This window comes from Telmatherina bonti (genome assembly GCF_933228915.1).
Source record: "Telmatherina bonti genome assembly, chromosome: 16".
NCBI lineage: Eukaryota > Metazoa > Chordata > Actinopteri > Atheriniformes > Telmatherinidae > Telmatherina > Telmatherina bonti.
Genome location: NC_136614.1, coordinates 35,917,216 through 35,938,743, shown reverse-complemented (window position 1 = coordinate 35,938,743; position 21,528 = coordinate 35,917,216). Strand labels below are relative to the sequence as shown.

Genomic DNA, 21,528 nt, shown 5'->3' with positions numbered 1-21,528 from the left:
TCAAGGGCAATTTAGAGTAACCAATTAACCTAACATCATGTCTTTGGACGGTGGGAGGAAGCTGGAGTACCTGGGGAGAACAGGCAAACTCCACACAGAAAGGCCACTGACCAAACCCCTCCCAGCCAAGGATTGAACCAGTGACCTTCTTTCTGCGAGGCAAGTGCTAACCACTGTGCCACCATCCACCCTAAATACACTGGTGGCAAATGGTTTTAATCAGAATTAGCAGAAGTAAGGACTTCATGTTTTCTGGTAGTTTATTCCAGATATAAGGAGCTCAATGTTTTTTTGGAACTTAAAGGATAAAAAAAATTGTAAAAGTACATTACAATAGGCAAGACCGCTGAAAACAGATGATTTTTTTTTTTTTTTATCATATTGTGCTATTGGCCCCCTTGTTCGAGGGATATACTCCAGGTGGTCAAAAGCTGATCTAGTTCCCTCTTTCAAGTTCTAATTTAGCTCAGCATCCAAAATGATACCAAGACATCAAGACTGATCTATCGGCTTTAACATTGCTGACGGAGTCTAGACACTAATTTTTGTTGGGAACTCTATAGCTGTGTCCCAACATCGTCTGCACACACCGAAGTGCGCTTGCTGTCAGTAAAATGAGACGTAATGGTTTGGAATGGTGTGTAACGTTGGCCCCTAATGGTTAGCCTGGCAAGCAGAACTCTCGCTGTGCCAGCGTAAAGTCTGGGGACTCACATAGACGATTTCTAGGGCGGGACAAACAAGCGCAGAGTAAACCAATCAGAAAAATGGCGGGCGTGACGTCTTAAAGTGTTCTGAAGAGCAAACGCAACGGAAGAAAATAATACTGCACGGCGTGCAGTACAGAAGACATAAATGACCTGCTGTAAAACCCTGAGGCTACATGGCGTTACTGGCAACTGGGTGTTGCTTCTTGTACCTAATCGTACGGCAAAAAGAAACAAACATTCTCCCGCTGAGGCCGTACTCCCGCTGCGCCCGTACTCCTACTGCGGTCATTGTCCGTGGCGTCGGTGGAGCGGTGTTTCCCCTCTTATCCCCCCCTGTTGATAGTCCAGCGTGTTGCGCTCTCCGTTCTGGAATCCTGTCCATTCCTTTAATCCTAAATGCCGAGGCTGCTGAGGGACGTCCTATGATGCACTGGGGTCCTCTGCTCTTTTTACTCTGTGTTGATGTTCCCTGGATTAGGGTTACACAGCCTGTCGACCCCCTGTGAACGGGGTGCCATGTGTGCACGTCATGCTTAAGGTGGCAGTCCCTCAAACAATAATCTCAAATCTATATTTTAAAAAAATCAAGAACAAACCAGAGTAGAACATTAAAAGTTTTTAATTTTGTTGAATTTTTTTCGGAATCTCATTCTCTGCAATAAGTCTTTTACTTTTCTGCCCAAAAAATCTAAAAAAAAAGTCGTCTTCTCATGGGCTGATATCACCCAATTCCTCTTTGTCTCCATTAACATGGTGCAACGGTGAGGGATTAGGACTCGTGCCAATGTGGAGAATGAGCTACGATGCTGGAGCTTCCTGACAGGGTCCGCACACACAGGCCATTTTCCCTCCGTCTGATTGGATCTACACATCCAGTGCTCATGTGTGATGGAGCAACGCTCACACACCTAAAACAGCAACAATCCCCTGTAGACAGAACATTTAGATGTTATATACTCCTGTATTTATTGTTAATTAGTTATTAAGTATCCGATCTCACCATATAAACCACTACAGGTATCCAACAGAGCTTCACTTCCTGAAAGTTTTACTGCTGCAGCAGCTCAGCCAGCGAGGGGGAGAAACCTGACACCCTACAATCAGTCTGCTTGTCAGCTCGTTTGCATACTAAACACTGTTTGGTTGTTCACTGGGAGGGGGTCCTGCAATGCAATGCTGAACAACCGGCATGTAGCTCTGTGCAGGGGGGGGGTTTAAGGAGTTTTGGCGGATTTGAGCGAGGGGACAAGGTGTTTGTCTGAGGGGGCGTTGCCCCCTCTCGCCCCTGCCTAAAGCCGGCCTCGGTCTGCTGTCTCCGTGTGAGTCTGAGAATATGTATGCATCACCATGTTTGCACTTCCATTTTAAGCACTGTTGTCAGATTGTCTGCTTCAATGCCTTGCCATGGTTACACGTTGCCATGGTAACAACTATGCCCACATATTTGCAACATGTTAAGTTTCACCTGCTGTTTTTATTAAAGCTGTATTGTGTAGGTTTTTTTTGGCTTTTGTTCTTGCCAAGTTTTCTTTTTTATTCTGAAGGACAGTGTGCTGAGTGCCGAAGGCCTCTTTCATCACCGCTTCATCAGCACATTCTTCCATCTGAAAGACAGAAACATGAAGACATTCATAGGCTACTTAATGGCTGTAACACCCCAGTTTTGGACACCAACACAATGACACACGTAAAAGAGTTTACCAAGGTAAGAAATGTCTCCTCTTTATTACATTCAATAGTACAGTACACTGAAATTGCACATTTTCACCAGATGTAGCAGCATTCTTACTGGCAGACACACTAATTCATAGGCACAATAAAAACATTTAGAAACAGACACATTTCAGATGCACCTTGACCACTTTCTCACTACAATCCCACCACTGGAGCAGTTTGTTTACATGCTGCTAGACACAACTAGAAGTCCACAAAGCTAACCCAGAAAAGGCGAGGTCAGGTCAAGCCAACCGGTTCAAACAAAGCACGTCACCCGTTGATCTTCTCACACAGTATGTGCCATTCAGTGCATTTTAGGAATTATACATGCTGAAGACCTTGTTAGGAATCTCTTCTGTTCTCATGAGCTTTAACCCTTAAAACTCCCCAAGTACCAGCATTTCTATCAGGAATGGTAGTGTGTAACTCTGGGGGGTAAGCTGTGATGGTCATGTGACCCTCCAGCAGGTCTACGGAGGTTTTCCAGCGTTTCTATCCGTCCAGGAGGTTTACAATCCAGACAAAATGTAGTGTTTATTCAGAGACTCTAAATGGTAAATCCACCATTATTTATCACATCTTCATCACCATCACTACCATGTTGCTAAGAGACCTCTATTTTCACCTGGACATGATGATGAAGACACTTCCTGTCAGACTTTCCACCAATCAGAGAGCTTAAACTGACGGTAACGTCCAATCAGGAGCAGCCAAAGATCAACAAGTGATGAGAAAAGCAGGAAAATAATGATCCTCTATGGCTGGAATAAAGCCAAGAAGACGTTTGGGATGCAGCTGAGGTGGAGGTGCTGCAGTGAGGACAGCAGGTGGATAGTAGGGGTGGAAAATTGAATCGAAAAATCGGAAATTGAGATTTTTTTTCTTCACAATTTTAAAATCTATTTTTTTTGTTAAAAAAATCTTTTTTTTTTTCTTCAAATAAATAAAACGAAATTTTTGTCACTTTTATTGTTTTTTATTGATCTTTTTACATGTCTTCTTGGGTATTCTAGCAGCAGAATGATTAGTGTTGTGTTGTTTTTCCCTCATTGAAATGAAGAAAAATGACGAGCAAAAAAAAAGTTTTATACATTTTTTTTTGTTTTTAATCTCCAAATATCAGCAATATCGGAGAAATGTGAGAATCGCAATTTAAATCGAATCGGCACCCAAAAAAATCGGAATCGAATTGAATCGAATCGGGACAAAAGTAGCAGGAAGACGTGTGGAAACGAGGAAACAGTGTGTGTGTTTCCAGAATGATGTGCAGATGAGAAAAGGCTTGGTCACTGCTGATCTATGTGTGTTATTTCTACAAACTTCTGTTTTCTTCTGGTTGCTCTTTATGCTGCTGAAACGTCACGTCTCCGTGGAAACGTCATTAGGATGAAGACTTCGGCCTCTACAGAATGTTTTACGTTGAAAATAAACGGGTGGAGTAAAACAGCTTTCTCGGACTTGGAGTTTTAAGGGTTAAATGTAATTTCTGACTAAGTCTCCACTTTCAGGAACATTCGAACCACAAAAATATGACTTTGCATCTGGAGTTCAGACACCAGCAGCTGCTTCAGTGTCAGAAAGAGAATCTTCAGCAGCTATAAAGGCTTCCAGTGTGTTTCACGACACAAACTCAAGTTTCAGGACTCATATCAGCCAAACATCAGCTGGGACCTAAAAGGACTTAGCAGATACAAAGAGTAGCACAGCTCACACATGAAGGTAAAATGTGTCCTGTTACATCCTATCATCAACCTGATTAGTATCATCCTCATCATCAGCTGCATGTCTGAGAGCGCAGACCGCTAAGAGACGAGTCTTCAGAGCAACCTCCATGTCAGGTCGCTCCTTCTGCTTCTGAGACGTGAGGAGAGAGAAAAGTGGCTGCCAGCTGCAGCTCCTGAGCACAACACAAGTCCATGCAGCAAGTTTCTCCTTCAAACCAGGAGAAGAGAATAAATAAGAGCCGCTAGACCAGCACAAAACAGAAAAATAAAAACAGCAGAACATCCAGGCTGGTTCCTGCTGAACCCCCTGAACGCGATCAGACGGACAACGCTGCACTGCAACACTGTAGAGGTTCAGTTCCAGTGCCTGGAAATGCTAGAAAAGATCCCGTCACAGTGCCCCGCACCGGGAGCGGCACCTTATCCAAACCCCACCACCCGGAGAGGACTCTGGCATCCAGAACAAACCACTGCTGCGTAAACCCATCCAGACATATTTCATTCCCAGTAGAGGACAAACTGCACGGTGGCATAGTGGTCAGCGGCCTCACTGCAAGAAGATCACTGGCTCGAGTCTCGGCTGGGGGGGTCTGTCTAGTTTGCACGTTCTCCCCGTGTATGGTGGGTTCTCTCCGGGTTCTCCGGCTTCCTCCCGCTCCTTGTCCTGAGCAGTGTGTGTGTGTGTGTGTGTGTGTGTGTGTGTGTGTGTGTGTGTCGGTGACGGACCTGGACTGAGTGATGAATGTGAGGAACCTAATGATGGCAGAAACGCCTGCAACAGAAGAGCCGGTAAACAAAGAGCATTTCTGAGACTCAGAAGATCCACCGTCTACAATGTAGAGTCTCCTCAGAAGATCCTGGAGGAGTCTCTGTATGCTGGGACAAGGCGGGTGATCTTCTGCATTATAACATGATTCTACTGGAAACCAGTGCATGGACTCAGGAAGCTTCCAGAAACCAGTGTGAACCCAGTTCAGGCTGAAATCCACACATGCAGGTTAAAGCTCCATCATATGTGAAGAGGATCCAGAAACACGCCGTCTTCTCTGGACCAAAGCTCATTTAAAATGTTCTGAGTGGAAACCTGGATGAAGATGTGGAATAGTTTGTGGACAGCATGGACGGCGTGTCCTGCAGACTAAAGAGGAGAGGGAGCATCCAGCTTGTTATCAGCCTGCATCTCTGATGGGATGGGGTTGCATTAGTGCTGATGGCGTGGGCAGCTTCCACATCTGGGAAGCTCCATCAATGCTGAAACATCTGCTCCCATCCAGACAACGTCTCTTTCAGGGAAGACCTTCCACCATGCTGGACCACATCCTGATGGTGGAACAGGAGAACTGGTCCAGCAGGACCACATCCTGATGGTGGAACAGGAGAACTGGTCCAGCCGGACCATGCTGAACCACATCCTGCATCACAGCAGCTCCTATTTTCAATCTAACGTCTCGGTTTCATCAGCTGATGTGGCCTTAGCCTCTACTGGGGATAAAAAGGTCCTGATGAGGTCTACACCAGCACATCCTGCTTTTATTTACATTTTAAACAGGGTCACAACTCTTCAGGAGTTGTGCTTGTTTTTAACTTTGGGTTTTTTTCTGCTTTTTTGGAGACAAACTCTTTAAAATCCTCACGTAATATTTGGTGCTGACAGCGGAGGAGCTTGTACCATGGAGGGTAATCCTCCTGTCTGGCAGGTTCCCTGCAGCTGCAACCCTCTCCAGCTCAGACTCCACCCACTTCATGCAGCGCTACTTCCAGTCTGAGTGCTTCTGGAGAGAAAACTAAAACAGGAGAGTAGAAACACGCCTGCTACTGCAGGTTACATGGCGTCACCATGCGCCTTTAACAGTGGATTATTCCCTCTAAACCACAGAGCGATGCTCTCCACATACATACACGGCGCTCGGCTGGATGCGCCTCTTGGTGTTGCCTGGCAGCTGAGGAAGAAACTTGAAGTATTTGGGCATCAAATCGAGGCAAGCGTCACGAAACTTCTTGATCCTCCAGTAGTAAATGAGAGGATTGAGGGCTGACTTGAGGTAGCACAACCACAGGAGCCAGGTGCTGATCTGAAAGAAGCTGTCTTTGTGGTAGAAGCCGTCGCTGAAGGTCGTCACCAGGCTGTAGGCCGTGAAGGGAGCCCAGCACACTGTAAACACAGAGAAGAGGATGAGGATGGTGGTGAAGGCACGCGTCTTGAAGCTCATGTCTATGTTCATCTGGAAGGGCCGGTGGAGGCTGAGCAGGCCCAGCTTGCCGGCCTGGCTCAGACACACGCTGTCCGGGTGGCTGTGGATGCGGACGGCGTTGTGCCGGATGGTGTTCAGGATCCCCATGAAGGTGTACAGCATCACCAGGAACGGCATGAAGAAGAAGACCAGCAGCAGGATCAGAACGTACGCGTGGAAACCGGCCTCGGTGCTGTAACCGAACACGCACTGGGGGGCCCTGGGGGGGGTCTGAAGGAGAGGGGAGCCAACGGCCAGGGGGAAGGCGATGATGAAGGATATGGCCCAGGTGACTCCGATCAGCACCTTGGCTCGGTGCGGGCTGAGCTTGTCCTGTTTCTGGACGATGATGAGGAAGCGGTCGATGCTGATTATAAGCAGCACGGCGACCCCCTCCATCACAAAGAACCAAAAGAACATGGCAGACACCCGGCAGAAAACATCCCCGAAGATCCAGCTGGTGGTCACCACGGTAACCAGAGCAAAAGGCATGTTGAGGACGGCCAGCATCATGTCTGCGAACGCCAGGCTCGCCAGCAGGATGTTGATGGCCGAGCGCATGGCCGACCGCTGGTACACCATCAGGCACACCACCACGTTCCCCGCCAGCGCCACCAGCATGATGACCGCCATCGCCACGCTGAAGAAGATCTGCAGAGGCACGCCCACACCTCGGATGATCTCCGGGACGGGAGCCGTCGGGGTGAGCAGCTCCGGTGGCGACCTGGAGCCCAGAGAGATGTTTGACACGTCCTCCATCAGGAGCCTGGTGGGAAGGTTCAGCGCCGCGACCCAGGCGTCAGCGTGTCCTGCCTCTGGAGGGGGGGGGCGTTCATCGTCTCTGGACAGGTCAGCCTAAGGACGGCCCATGGAGGGAGACGTCGTCCCTTCAGTGGAGCACACGGCCGTGCTCACGCAGGTGGAGTCCTAGAACAACAACAACAAACGTGAAGATGAAGTGAAACCAAAGAAATCTGCCATCATGGAGGAAAGGTTTCCATCTGCGGTCTGTAAAACACCCGAGTCCGTTCATATAGTCTCATGTACGTCTAAAATAACTTCCAGATGTGGAAAAGTGACACAGATCATTACATACTCCCATTGATACATTTTGACATTGATCAAACATCACAGATCCAGAAGATAGATTTCTAATAGTTAATTTATTTATTCACATTGTTATTATTTATGGTCCAACTGTCAATGACTCTTCCTTTAGTCAGTCCCTCTTCCCCTCACTCTGCGCTCACTCAGATAACACAATGTTGACACAGCGTTGACTGAAGATAATATTGTTAATGCAAACAAAAATTTTCTGTACACATTTCAATCACTATATGATAAATATATATAAATCGATATCCAGAGAGAAAGAAACAGTCTGACACACCATGGATCACTACAGGACTGCAACAGGCCTGTAAAAGAAAAAAACCGCTGCAGGTAATTTAGAAAATACAGAACAGAAGAAATGGAAAATAAATATAAGAAATATAAAATAAACAAGAAAACTACAGCAAATTATTTGATAGGAATAAATATGACACGAAAGGTATTTGGAATATATCAAATAAAGTCATAAGGAAAAGTCCTGGATAGATAAATTTTCCAAAATATTTTAATGACAATGGAAAAATCGTACCATGCCTCCCCATCACTCCCCTCCAGGTCTCACTGTCATTGCCCACGTGAGCATTGAAGTCCCCCAGCAGAACAATGGAGTCCCCAGAAGGAGCACCCTCCAGCACTCCCTCCAAGGACTCCAGAAAGGGTGGGTACTCTGAACTGCTGTTCGGTGCATAAGCACAGACAACAGTCAGGACCCGTCCCCCCACCCGGAGGCGGAGGGAAACTACCCTTTCATCCACCACGTGCAGGCACCAAGCTGGGGGCTGATGAGAATGCCCACACCTGCTCGGCGCCTCTCACCATGAGTAACTGCAGAGTGGAAGAAGGTCCAGTCCCTCACGAGGGTACTGGTTCCAGAGCCCAAGCCATGCGTCGAGGTGAGTCCAACTGTATCTTGTCAGAACCGCTCAACCTCGCGCACAAGCTCAGGCTCCTTCCCCACCAGAGAGGTGACGTTCCACGTCCCTAGAGCCAGCTTCTGCAGCCGGGGATCGGACCGGCAGGGTCCCCGCCCCTTGCCGCCACACCCGACCCCTACAGTTCCTCCTGCAGATGGTGACCCCACGGGAGGACAATGGAAAAATGATTAATGATATGAATGAGGTGGTTATTAATTTTAATGACTACTTTGTAAGTACTGGGCCAAAGCTGGCAGATAAAATAAAGTCATTCATTCATTCATTCATTTTCTAAACCGCTTAATCCAATTCAGGGTTGCGGGGAAGCTGGAGCCTATCCCAGCTGGCTTTGGGCGAAAGGCAGGGTACACCCTGGCCAGCTCGCCAGTCCATCGCAGCATAAAATAAATGATCATGGATTATTTGACAATGAATCACTAGTAAGTAGAAATCTTAATCCAATGCATCTCACGGCAGTGGAAGAGAAATAAATTATAGAAATTATTAATTAATGTAAAATCAAAACTTCAACAATGGTTTAGATATGACAATAATAAAAAATGTAAGAGGCAGTCATTCAGCCAATGACAGATATCTGCAACTTATCATTCCAAACTGGTAAATTTCCTGAACAAATCTGGAGACAGACAGTTTACTAATCATAGGACAGTTACATTATTACCGCAGTTCTCCAAAAGTTTGGAAAAACTTTTTGTTCATAGATTGGACAATTTCATAGACATAACCTGCTGTCAGAAAGTCAATATGGATTCAGAAAACTGAGATCCATGTCACTGGCAGTCCTAGAATTAGTAGAAGGAATCACTCCATACAATTAATCATGAAATATTCTGTAAGAAATTAGACTATTATGGGTTCAGAGGAGTGGTTTTGCAATGGATGAGAAGTTTTTTGAGCATGACGCAACAATTTGTAAAGATAAATGACTTTCAGTCTTCATGCTTGGACATTGTGGTGTTCCCCAGGGGTCGGTATTGGGACTGAAACTCTACTTTATATATAAATGATGTGTATAAAGTATCTTAAAAGCAACAATTTGTTTTGTTTGCAGATGGTACAAATATTTTCTGTTCAGGTGAGAACTTACAACATCTCATGGAAGATATCACCTCAGAATTAGATAAGCTGAAAATTTGGTTTGACGTAAATAAACAGTCTTTAAATTTGGAAGAAAAAAAAAACCTAAATTTATCTTTAGGTTTTTAGGTCACGAACAGTGACGCAGTATTTGCGTCACTGTTCGTATATCGAACAGTGACGCAAATATTGTCATAGATGGTGTAAATGTAGACAGAGTTGAGGAAATGAAGTTCCTGGAGGTGATAATCGATCACAAGATCAGCTGGAAAACACACATACAACATGTTCAAGCTAAGTTAAATAAAAGTATTTCGGTTATTATTTTTAACGTTAATCTGTGATCCAATGTGTGAGTGACAGTGGGTGTTTATTATTAATTTGCTGTGTCCTAGACATTTATTATACGGTCAGGCAGAGAAAACCGTAATATGACAATAATATTTGTCTAATAACAGATAACCATCAGCCTCAGGATACGCTTACTGGAGTAAGTTCTCGTCAGAGGGAACAAATCACTTCTCAAAGATTGATCAAGCTACCACGACTTCTTAAAATATAACATACTTTATTAAAACCACACTGGTTAAAATCAACAGGCACAAATGAAATTAATCACATAAACCAGAAATACCGACAGCAAGTATCAAATGATGAATTAGCCAAGATGAGAGAGAATAAGAAAAGCTTTAGCCGAGCCAACAGCAAAAATGTAAAATAAAATTTTTAAAAGTAAAGTTATGTAAGCAGTTTACATAACTTGAACAGCTTGGAAGGTTGGAAAGATGGCGAGTCTAATGAAGTTAACTCCTTCATATCAGGGTAGACTATCAGGCGGATACCACATGGGATGGATTTAAAAGGGCAGCTTCTGCTTACTAAGACACCAGCTTGTGATTGGAGAGAGGAATAATGGATCAGCCTTACTTCAACGCCCGGTGGTCGAGAACCAAAGCCGCTTGGAGCCAGTAGACAAGAATCCAGTGGTCGGCCTGTGATAATTGTCCACAGGGGCTTCCGCAGAACTCAGGAGCTCCCTGTAACCGTCTGGTTCGGCGTCTGAAGCTGGACCCAACTCCGATAAGAATTCACGGGTAGCGGGTGCTGGAAAAGTCCTGGGATCGTTGGAAAAGTAATATGCAGGTCATCCATATGTTATCGATCAAAGTCTTGGGGAGGCCAGAGTGCAACTTGATGATGTCTCAGAAGCAAAATTTATTTAACCAGAATTGGATGAGTTTCTGGCGTTAACTGAGTCGAGTAAGCAGACTTACTGTAATAAAAAAATCCACAAACACGGCGCCGGATGGACACAAACAAGACTAAAAGCAAACCAAAATTAAACAAAAGAGAAAAAGTAAAACGAACGACGAAGAAACAAAATGAAGGAGAGAGAAAGAAGCGGAAAACGAAGAGAGAAAGGAATCAAGAGAGAGTATTCCAGGAAAAACCGCAGTTAACTTTGCTGGCACTCTGGGGCGGACTTTAGGTTATCCAATCAGAGCGCAAGAACATGGGGTCTCAAAGTTCGGTCAAAATACAAAGTTCTTAGTGGATTAAACTTAACATTCTTTTCAACCTCGAGACATGTCTGTTAAAATCTATTTATAGATGAGCAAAAGTATAAATGATTCTTATCACAATGAACATTGAAAACTGCTGCTGTCAAAATGGGAAATGGTTTGTTAACAGCTTCAAGACATTTCAAATACATTTCTTCAATGATTTTCACTTTCCACGGACCTGGTGGGTTAAGAAATAAAGAACTTGTTGTGTGGAAATTGAGTCAGAGTCGTGAATAAAAACAGCATATAATAATAAACACTGTATTTAATCAACCTGAAATGCATATCTCAACCTGTTTGAGGGTGTCTGCTAGATGGCGCCATTGCTCCATCCAAGGAATCACAGAAATTAACTAACTTGCTAACTTCTGTGGATTTCACATCTGAAAAATGGTTAAAGTCTTGGATTAATTGAGAAAGGAAGGAGAGTCCATTTACCAAGGTGTGCTGAGGATACATCCAGTATTTTAGAAGGTTTAAGAGTTCTGAGCTTAAGGGTCCCGCTCTGGAATCTGGTCTTTGTGTGCTGTGGATACAAAGGGACCTTCTGGGGTGAAGGACAACAGGCTCTTACCGCAGGGTTCAACTTCAAAAGGGTGCCACAGTCTGTCTGTGTAGACATTTCCTACCAGGAACCAGATAAAACCAGCAGGGTTCCTGGTTTAACGTGGGGGTCTGTCTACGGTATTGAGATGGATCTGAATTTTATGGCTTCCAGGGATCTCTGTTTCAGAGACATGTTGATGGACTTCCTTTGAAGTAGAAAATCCTGAGTTCTTATCTGATTCTGGGGTTAGTTCAGCCTTGGGAGGTTGCTACATGGTCCTTTGTAAAGGCAATTATCTCTTGAATATGAACCCATTACATATATTGTACTGCTCGCTTATTGTGCCATACTTGAACTACTGTGTGGAAATCTGGGGAAACACCTACAAATCCTCCCTCCAATCACTGTGCACACTCAAGAAAAGAGCCATGAGGATGGTGCATAAAGTGAGTTGCCGGGACCATACCAATTAGCTATTCATGAACTCCTGCCTGTTAAAACTTCCAGATCTGGTAGAACAGTTCACAATTCAAAAATAGATTTTTTTTGTTTAAAAAAAAAATCGGTTTTTTTTTTTTTTTTTCAAATAAATAATAATCCATTATAAACAAATTTGTAATTTTTATTGTTTTTATTGGTCTTTTTACTTGTTTTGATCATAACAGCAGAAGATTTGTCTGGCTACTGTATTTTTTTTTCTAATTGAAATCAAGAAAAATGACGAGCAAAACAAAAAAAAGTTTTATACATTTTTTTGTTTTTAATCTACAAAAATCAGCAATATCGAAGAATTTTGAGAATAGCAGTTTCATCGAATTGGCACCCAAAAAATAGGAATCAAATCGAATTGGGACAAAAGCATATCGTCATAGCCCTAGTATTTATGTAGGCACATGAAGAATATAAGTAATTTTGACCTGTCTGAAATAAATAATTATAGGAAAAAAACTATTTTAAGAAGATGACTTCAACATTATACTGGACAAACAGTACCACAGGAAGTCATCCAGTTTGGAAATCATCAGAAACAGTTAAACAATACATGAAGGACTTTGGTCTTTGCGATGCTTGGCATTCTCATCACTCCAGATTAAGAGAATACGCCTTCTTCTCTTCAGTTCACCATTCCTATTCTAGATTAGACTACTTTCGAACCAGCAGCTCACTCATGAGTGACACCTCAGAGATGAAAATCCATCCCATACCCATCAGTGATAATGCACACATATCATTCACCCTTAGAAGTAAGGACAATAGGTGAGGGGGTTGTGGAGGGATGTCTTAGTGGAAATAGAATAGAGAGAGGACAGGAGAGGAGAGGGGAAGAGATCAGGGCTTGGGGGTAGGGGTATTTTGAGTGACAGGGGTGTGGGTGGGTGTAGGTGTCTGGAGGATTGTTTTGGAGGGTGGACTAAATGTGTGTGTGTGGGCCTGTATGTGTTAAAATGACGGTGTGTGTATACCGTGATGATGATAAGTATGTGTGAATGTACTGGTGTGTAACCGAGGGGGGACTGCAGCGTGTCCTCGGGTGGGGATGTCTCCTGTGGGTGTGGGGGTGGTGGGCCTTTGATCTGGGTTCTCCTTTCGCCACCACTCCCCTGAGCTCTGGTTGTTGGGGCAGCTGCCCCTGGCTTGTCCTGGTCCTGAGGGGTCCCGGGAATGAGGGGTATGCAGAGTGCCGCTAGAAGGAAGCCCACCTCCTTCTGGACTAAAATCTCCAGACCCTTCTCCTTCCCTGTTCTCCATCACACACAGGTCAGGAGTTGGGAGGTGGGCACGGTGTGCTGGGTGGTGAGGAAGGACATCAAGGTGGCCTTGATCGCTGCACCCAGTATTGGCTGTTTTAATCACATTTAGTCATCACAACACAAAAACACTGACAACTCATGTACAAGTTTTGGGTGGGGAGCCATGTAGTGTGCAGCGAGTGGGGCTGCTTATCCGGTTCCTCTCCCAACACAGTATGGCTACCTCCCCTCAATTTTAATTGCAATTGACAGACTCTTCACAATCATTCATTAGCAGGGGAGGAGGCAAGGGCGATGCGGTCCTCACACACCCCAATTTCTAGGGCTTTGCCGGGTGGGCACATGGATCAAAACATGGCAGAGACACAGAAAGTCATTGATTAAGGAACCAGAGGAGCCAGACACCAGCTGCTGGTTGATAGTACTATCGCCCATGACTGCAAAACCAGACAGACAAACCTGTGCACGGCCGGGATTGATTACCAGAAAGCCTACAACTCAATGCCTCACACATGGATCCTGGAATGTCTGAAGCTGTACAAGATCATAAGCAGTCTTAGAGCCTTTATTGGAAACTCAATGAGGCTGTGGCAGACCACCCTGGAGGCCAACTTCTGGCCAATCGCACAAGTCTCCATCAAATGTGGCATATACCAAGGAGATGGCCTGTCCCCGCTGCTGTTCTGTATAGGCCTGAACCCCCTCAGCCAACTAATCAACAGGACTGCAAGTACCTGGGCATACCACAAGCAAACGGCAGCCATAAAGAAGCCACAAGGAAAGCTGCCACAGCTGAATACCTGCAATGAGTGAGGCAAATACTGAGAAGTCAGCTCAGTGGCAAGAACAAGATCCGGGCAATTAACGGCTAGACCCTGCCAGTGATCCGATATCCTGCTGGGATAATAAGCTGGCCAAAGGAGGAAGCTCAGACCACAGATGTCAAAACATGGAAGCTGCTCACCATGCATGGAGGGTTTTCCCCCCAAGTCCAGTGTCCAGCAGCTATACACTAAGCGCAAAGAAAGGGGCCGGGGACTGGCGAGCATCAAGGCAACTATCCAAGATGAAACATCCCAGCTCCACCAATACATCAGGAAGAGGGCACCGAGGGATGAAGCACTTAGTGAATGTCTCAGACAATTGAGTCTGGAGGAACACAAGATATAAGAACCATCATGGGAGGAAAAGCCCCTGTATGGGATGTACCACCGGCAGATCACCATAGTGGCCGATCTAAACAAGTCCTATCAATGGCTGGAGAGGGCTGGACTGAAGGACAGCACAGAGGCACTAATCATGGCAGCACAAGAGTCAGTCCTGAGTACCAGAGCGATCGAAGCCCAGATCTACAATACCAGGCAGGATCCCAGATCTACAATACCAGGCAGGATCCCAGATCTACCATACCAGGCAGGATCCCAGATCTACCAGACCAGGCAGGATCCCAGATCTACCAGACCAGGCAGGATCCCAGGTGCAGACTATGCAAAGGAGCCCCTGAAACAATCCAGCACCTCACAGCAGGGTGCAAGATACTGGCAGGCAAAGAATACATGGAGCGCCATAACCAAGTAGCCGGCATAGTGTACAGGAACATCTGTGCAGAATATGGACTGGAGATCCTAAAGTCCCAGTGGGAAACTCCCCCCAAGGTGGTGGAGAATGAGAGGGCTAAGATCCTCTGGGACTTCCAGATCCAGACAGATAAAATGGTGGTGGACAACCAAGTGGACATAGTGATCATGGAGAAGCAGCAGAGGAAAGCCGTATCGATGTATCCATCCCCAATGATGGAAATATCAGGAAAAAGGAGAAACTGGAGAAGTACCAAGGCCTCAAGGAAGACCTGGAGAAGGCCTGGAGGGTGAAAGCAACAGTAGTACCCATAGTGATGGGGGCACTGGGGGCCGTGTCCCCAACACTGGAGAAGGCTTGGAGGGTGCAGTGTGGGGGACGCACACTGTGGGTATCAAAGTATCCATATGTCCCACAGCCTCTTCATATAGCCCCACTCACTAGTGTTAGTTGCATAGTAAATTTCCAACAGTTCCTTATTAGCCCTGATGTTATTTTGGAGCTATGTAAATACCTAGCACCAGTAAATACCTAGCCGCTCTGTGTGTGTGTGTGTATGTATGTGTGTGTGTGTGTGTGTGTAAAGCTCCTCTAGAAAAAGCTAATTTGCTCCGCACAACACAGCTCCCAGACCATCCTTCTGATTGTTTAAAAAAAAAAAAAAAATAGACATGGACATGGAGATGGCGACGGAGACGGATATAGACATGGACATAGACATAGAGATAGACATTTAGCCAGAACCAGAGACAAAGATGTTCCTGCATTTTGTACAACTTAGTTGAGCCGGAGAGAAACCGCTATATGCTGAAAACTCATGAAAAACTGTCATACCTGAAAAGCATTGACATCATGGCCTGAATTATGTTGTTTTGTTTTATTTTTTAACCAAAATGTTGGAAAATCCGTGGCTGAGACATTCAGAATTCCACTGAGTGTCCTTTAAGAGCGGTCAGAAACAGACAACCATAAAAACCTTATCAGTTATATAAACATTGGAGTTGTTCCAGAAGCTTACGCAACAGGAAGTCCATCAGCAAACAGCATAACTTTCCACACACAGCGTTTCCATGTTAGCATGAGTGTAAGCTTCACAGGTGACAAGTGATGAACCGACAGGGTAACAGTTGCTGGGAAACCAAAATATGCAGCTGATAGCAGAATGAGATTACAACTGCATGGAAGACAAAAGGCTGGGAATAATCCTGATCTTGGTGTGGAGAAACCCATTGTCTAGCAAAGACCTGTACCAGGACCTGACAGATATATCTGGACATTTAGCTGATCCAGCCACAGAAATAGTCTCCATGGAAACATGGCTGTCAGGAAGCCAGAAAAGGCTGAGCTCACATGATACAAGAACTGGACCGAAGATCTGTGCAAACAGGTCTGACAGAGGAGCAGGTCCTCTCAAAAAACCTAGACCCTCAACGATTTAGATAAAGGGGATGGATCCTTACTAAAGCCCAGTCCTTGACAGGTCTGATGGAGGGAGAGATTCTCTCTAAAACCTGGAACTCGACATTATTTAAGAGGTGTGAAATCATCCATATAGAAAATGATACAAACAACAGAAATATTTAAAAAAAAAAAAAAAAAAAGACTTTTCGGTACTACACGGGGAAAAATGCTACAACCAAGCAGAAACCTCCGGCGGTTAAAAGTGAAGCCTATGTGGAAATGCAGAAAACTGCCGTTCCCCCTTCATCCACTAGGGGCTCCAAAACAGAGCAAATCCTAATAGACTCCCATGTTAAAAAGACCAACTTCACAGCAGAAATAAACATGTTTCCAGCAGGAATAAACATGTTTCCGGCAGGAATAAACATGTTTCCGGCAGGAATAAACATGTTTCCGGCAGGAATAAACATGTTTACAGCGGGAATAAACATGTTTACGGCAGGAATAAACATGTTTACGGCAGGAATAAACATGTTTACGGCGGGAATAAACATGTTTACAGCGGGAATAAACATGTTTACGGCAGGAATAAACATGTTTACGGCAGGAATAAACATGTTTACAGCAGGAATAAACATGTTTACAGCGGGAATAAACATGTTTACGGTAGGAATAAACATGTTTACAGCAGGAATAAACATGTTTGCACCCTGGTACAAAAATCCATTTTAGGTTCAATAGGTCAGGTTTACCTTCATGACAACTGTCGGGGGAGTGGATTTTTTTCTAACTCGCCCGTTTAAAAGTAATTTAATCTCAAATTTCGGCATATTTAGGGGCGTGTCCTTTTGATTGACAGGTACCCAATCTTCCGCTTCAAGTCAGAAGAACGTAGAACAACCGCAGTTTTTAGCCGGTTAACAACGTGACTTAGCTTTAGCCCGCTTATCTCTGTTAGCTGGTTAGCTCCTGTTATCTCCGGGTTAGCTCGGTTAGCTCTAAGCTACAGAAAGCTCGGAATTCACTCGATGTCAATCATCCACCATGACGCTCACAGCCCCCCTCTCAGCTCCACCTCTTTGACCATATTTGTATTTTCCGGAGACGACGCGCATGACGCTGCCAAGATGGCGATGGTAGGAACCGAGCTTCAATTCAGCTCTTCAGAAACCTACGGGTGACGTCACGGTGGATCCGTGATCTAGGACCAGGTGAGGGATCCAGGACCAGGTGAGGGATCCAGGACCAGGTGAGGGATCCAGGACCAGGTGAGGAATTTAGGACCAGGTGAGGGATCCAGGACCAGGTGAGTTAAAATGAAGGATTTATGTATTTCCTGCAGGGTAACGTGGAACCGGTTTCACATTAACTGGCTTCGCAGTCCTGGCAGGACAGAAAGGTAAAACCTGAAAGAAGTTTCCGCGTTCTTTTCAACATGCATGTGTCTCCAGCGGTCTCAGGCCAGTTAAACCAGTCTAATCTAGAACTATTCGGACATGAAAAGGAGATTCTCAGTGATGGTTAAATTAGTCCTGCTGGGATGCAGGAACCAGAAAGTGTTTAACTCGTTTCCTCCAGGTTTCTATAAAACGCTGCAGATGTCTGGTCATCAGAAGCTGCAGTCAGACCCGGCTTCTCTGTTCACCAGTCACACGCACTGGAAATGGCTGTCCGTGCACGCGCATTCCCAGTCACACGCACTGGCAATGGCTGTCCGTGCACGCGCATTCCCCGTCACACGCACTAGCACTGGCTGTCCGTGCACGCGCATTCCCCGTCACACGCACTAGCGCGGCTGTCCGTGCACGCGCATTCCCAGTCACACGCACTGGCAATGGCTGTCCGTGCACGCGCATTCCCAATCACACGCACTGGCAATGGCTGTCCGTGCACGCGCATTCCCAGTCACACGCACTGGAAATGGTTGTCCGTGCACGCGCAACGCGACACCAGCTGTTTAAACAACATTTTCTCTGATTTACGGATACATTTCTGGATTATTTTTCTGCTCCAGTTCAGATTTACCTGCTTCTTCCTCCATGTCCAGCAGGAGCCGCTTCCACCCACAGATCCAGACCAGTTATCCTACCTAAAACCAGTCCGCTTTCCCAGTCCGAGCCTAAAACCAGTCCAGTTTCCTGTCTGGTCCATCAGCCTCCACCTACATGTGGGATTCTGGTTTCTGCCAGCTGCTGCTTTTCTCCAGTTTAACCAGTTTAACCAGTAAGTCCAGTTTTCCCACCGTCGCCTGCCTTTTCTTATTCGACGGTTTTCCTGGTCCAGACAGTCTGTGGTCCAGCTGTTAGATCCAGTCCACTAACGGGGGCAGGAACACTGGAAACCAGTCACCATCACCGCCACCTTCCTGCGGTAAGAAAGCAACGAAGAAGAACCATTTCCGGTCTGCACTTTCAAAATAACAGCATTATTATTGTTGTTGTTCTGACTTTGTTTCTTTGTTTACCAATTTTTACCTTCCATCGACTTTTATCAGAAGCAGATCCACAATGCTCCCAACACACGGCAGCTGTTCATGGCCTTTAACTGTCTTCTTTCTCCAGCAGCTGCTCAGCCTCCCGCCACGCTGACTGCAGACATGTTGGCTTCCTGTTTTACTGAAAAGGTTGCTACCATCAGTTCTCTGAGCCTGACCTGCTCAGTCCATCACATCCAGCTAGTGGTGCCTCACTTTGCTCTTTCTGCCCTCTGAATGAGGACCAAGTCTCTAAACTTCTAGTCAACTCTAAAGCCACTAGCTGTCCTCTGGATCCGGTCCCTACCGACATCCTGCAGAGCATTTTACCTCCAATCAATCTGCAGTGACCCATATTATCATCTCCTCTCTGGAATCCGCTGTCTTTCCCTCTGTCTTCCAGCAAGCTCGGGTCACCCCGCTGCTGAAGAAACCCACACTCAACCCAGTCCAGGTTGGAAACTACCGGCCGGTCTCACTGGTGCCGTTCATGTCCACACTACTGGAGCGGGTCGTCTTCAGTCTCCCAGTTCCTCCATGATAGAAACCAGTTAGATCCACATCAGTCTGGCTTCACTCCACTGGAACTGCTCTCCTGTCTGCTACTGGTTCCCTACCACCAGATCCACTGGTAAGTCCTGGTCCTGCTGGACCAGATCCACTGGTCAGTCCTCAGTACTGGTCCTGCTGGACCAGATCCACTGGTCAGTCCTGATCCTGCTGGACCAGATCCACTGGTCAGTCCTGGTCCTGCTGGACTAGATCCACTAGTCAGTCCTGATTCTGCTGGACCAAATCCACTGGTCAGTCCTCAGTCCTGGTCCTGCTGGACCTGTTTGCTGCTTCTGACCCAGCCAAGCATCAGATTCTCCTCTCCACTCTCTGAGCTCAGCATCTCTGGATCTGTCCTCTCGTGGTCCACGTCCTACCTCTCAGGAAGATCCTTCAGAGTATCTTGGTGAGGAGAAGTGTCCAGATCACATGAAAACAGGGGAGCCTCAGGGATCGGTGCTCGGCCCTCTTCTCTTTCCACTATACACCTCCTCACTCGGTGCAGTTAGAAGCTCTCATGGCTTCTCCTACCACTGCTATGCAGATGACACTCAGCTTTTCCTCTCCTTCCCACCAGACGACACAACGTTTCACTGAGAATATCAGCTTGCCTTGCTGATATCTCTGCATGGATGAAGAATCGCCACCTTCAGCTCAATTTGTCCAAGATAGAGCTCATTGTCTGCCCAGCCAATCCTTCCTTACCTCTGCAGATACGTCTGAAGCTCCACTCTATCACACTTGGTCCTACGTCTGCTGCCTGGAATCTGGGTGTCATGGTAGATGATAAGCTGACCTTTAAGGTCCATGTTTCCTCTGTTGCCTGTACCTGCCATTATGCTCTCTACAACATCAAGAGAATCAGACGTACCTGACAGAACTCACGACTCAGCTTCTGGTTCAGGTTCTGGTCATCTCACACATCAATTACTGCAGTTCCCTACTGGCAGGTCTGCCTGCATGCTGGTTAAACCTCTGCAGATGATCCAGAACCAGCAGCACATCTGGTCTTCAACCAGTCCGGGCTCATGTTACCCCACTGCTAATCACACTTCACTGGTTTCCAGTTGCAGAGGATCAAATTCAAAGCTCTGCTTCTGGTTTACAAAAAAAACATCAAACGTCCTGTCTACCTTCATTCCTTCATCCAGACCTACATTACCTCTCCACAGCTACGTTCCCCCACTGAAAGACGCCTCGTGTTACCACCAATACGTGGGACTAAAGCACTAGCCAGATTTTTTTCCTCTGTTGTTCCTCTGTCCAAGTCACAGAGTCCTTATCTACTTTTAAGAGCAAGCTAAAGACTCCGCTCTTTAAGAAGCATTTCCAACTTAGCTTACCTCTCTTCTACTCATCATGAGTTGGAAAGATTCGTCCAGCTCTTTGACACAACTCTGCACCCAACAGGCTGTATTCCCTTTAAGTACAAGACGATATTGTGTGATAAAACTGTGATCTCATAACTAAACAAAGGGATTGTTGTTAGGGAGGGAACCAAAAAAATCCAATGCTTCTAGCAGTACGTGGCAGCACCTGTGTCCAACTGGACTCGCACCAGTCTAACTGGTACTACGTTATGATGCCCCTCCTGGTTGATTCCTGGCTTTCTCGCTTTCAGATGTAAGTCGCTTCGGAGAAGAGTGTCTGCTAAATGACTGTTCTTCTTATTATTATTAATAATAATAATTTATCTTTTGCGTTTGTTAACAACAGTGTGACTATAATACACTGCAGACACAAACATTTGTAAATGAACTTTGTGAATAGAGTTGGGTGGGAAGGTGAACGTTTCTTTCCAAACTTAACCTGTAGACTGTAAACAGTAAGAGATAAAGGACAAAGTTGGAGCCACAAGGGAGAGGAAAAATGGTCAATCAGAGCATTTAGATGGTCCTTTACCAAACTACTGGTTAGTTCTCCAAGCATCAGAGCATTTAGATGGTCCTTTACCAAACTACTGGTTAGTTCTCCAAGCATTTAGGTGGTCCTTTACCAAACTACTGGTTAGTTCTCTAAGCATTACAAAGAGGATCTCCGCTCAGTGCAGCTCTGGTTGGGATACCTTTGATATGAATAAACTTGCCAAAAGTTTCTCATCGATGGACACAGTTCATTTTACCAGCTGAAGATAATACGTTCAGATACATCAGAT

At 45.7% G+C, this 21,528-nt stretch overlaps 1 protein-coding gene across 2 annotated transcripts; it reads right to left on the bottom strand.

Annotated features, from left to right (window-relative positions):
• Positions 1 to 2,175: 2,175 nt before the first annotated feature.
• gpr63 (G protein-coupled receptor 63) lies at positions 2,176 to 18,678 on the bottom strand. Of its 2 annotated transcripts, XR_013771636.1 has the most exons (3): positions 18,374 to 18,678; positions 5,785 to 7,308; positions 2,176 to 2,314 (listed from the first exon to the last, which is right to left on the bottom strand). XR_013771636.1 is itself a non-coding variant. In XM_079255639.1 (2 exons), the coding sequence occupies exon 2, from the start codon at positions 7,138 to 7,140 to the stop codon at positions 6,016 to 6,018; it is 1,125 nt and encodes a 374-aa protein (XP_079111765.1). In that variant the 5' UTR covers positions 7,141 to 7,308; positions 18,374 to 18,678; the 3' UTR covers positions 2,484 to 6,015. The 2 variants fall into 2 exon arrangements, 1 of the variants encoding a protein (XP_079111765.1); XM_079255639.1 differs by lacking the exon at positions 2,176 to 2,314 and having other exon boundaries at positions 2,484 to 7,308.
• Positions 18,679 to 21,528: the final 2,850 nt, after the last annotated feature.

Bases quoted from the DNA above. Each gene is read 5' to 3' on its own strand.
- gpr63 (XM_079255639.1), bottom strand. From the start codon at position 7,140: ATGGAGGACGTGTCAAACATCTCTCTGGGCTCCAGGTCGCCACCGGAG.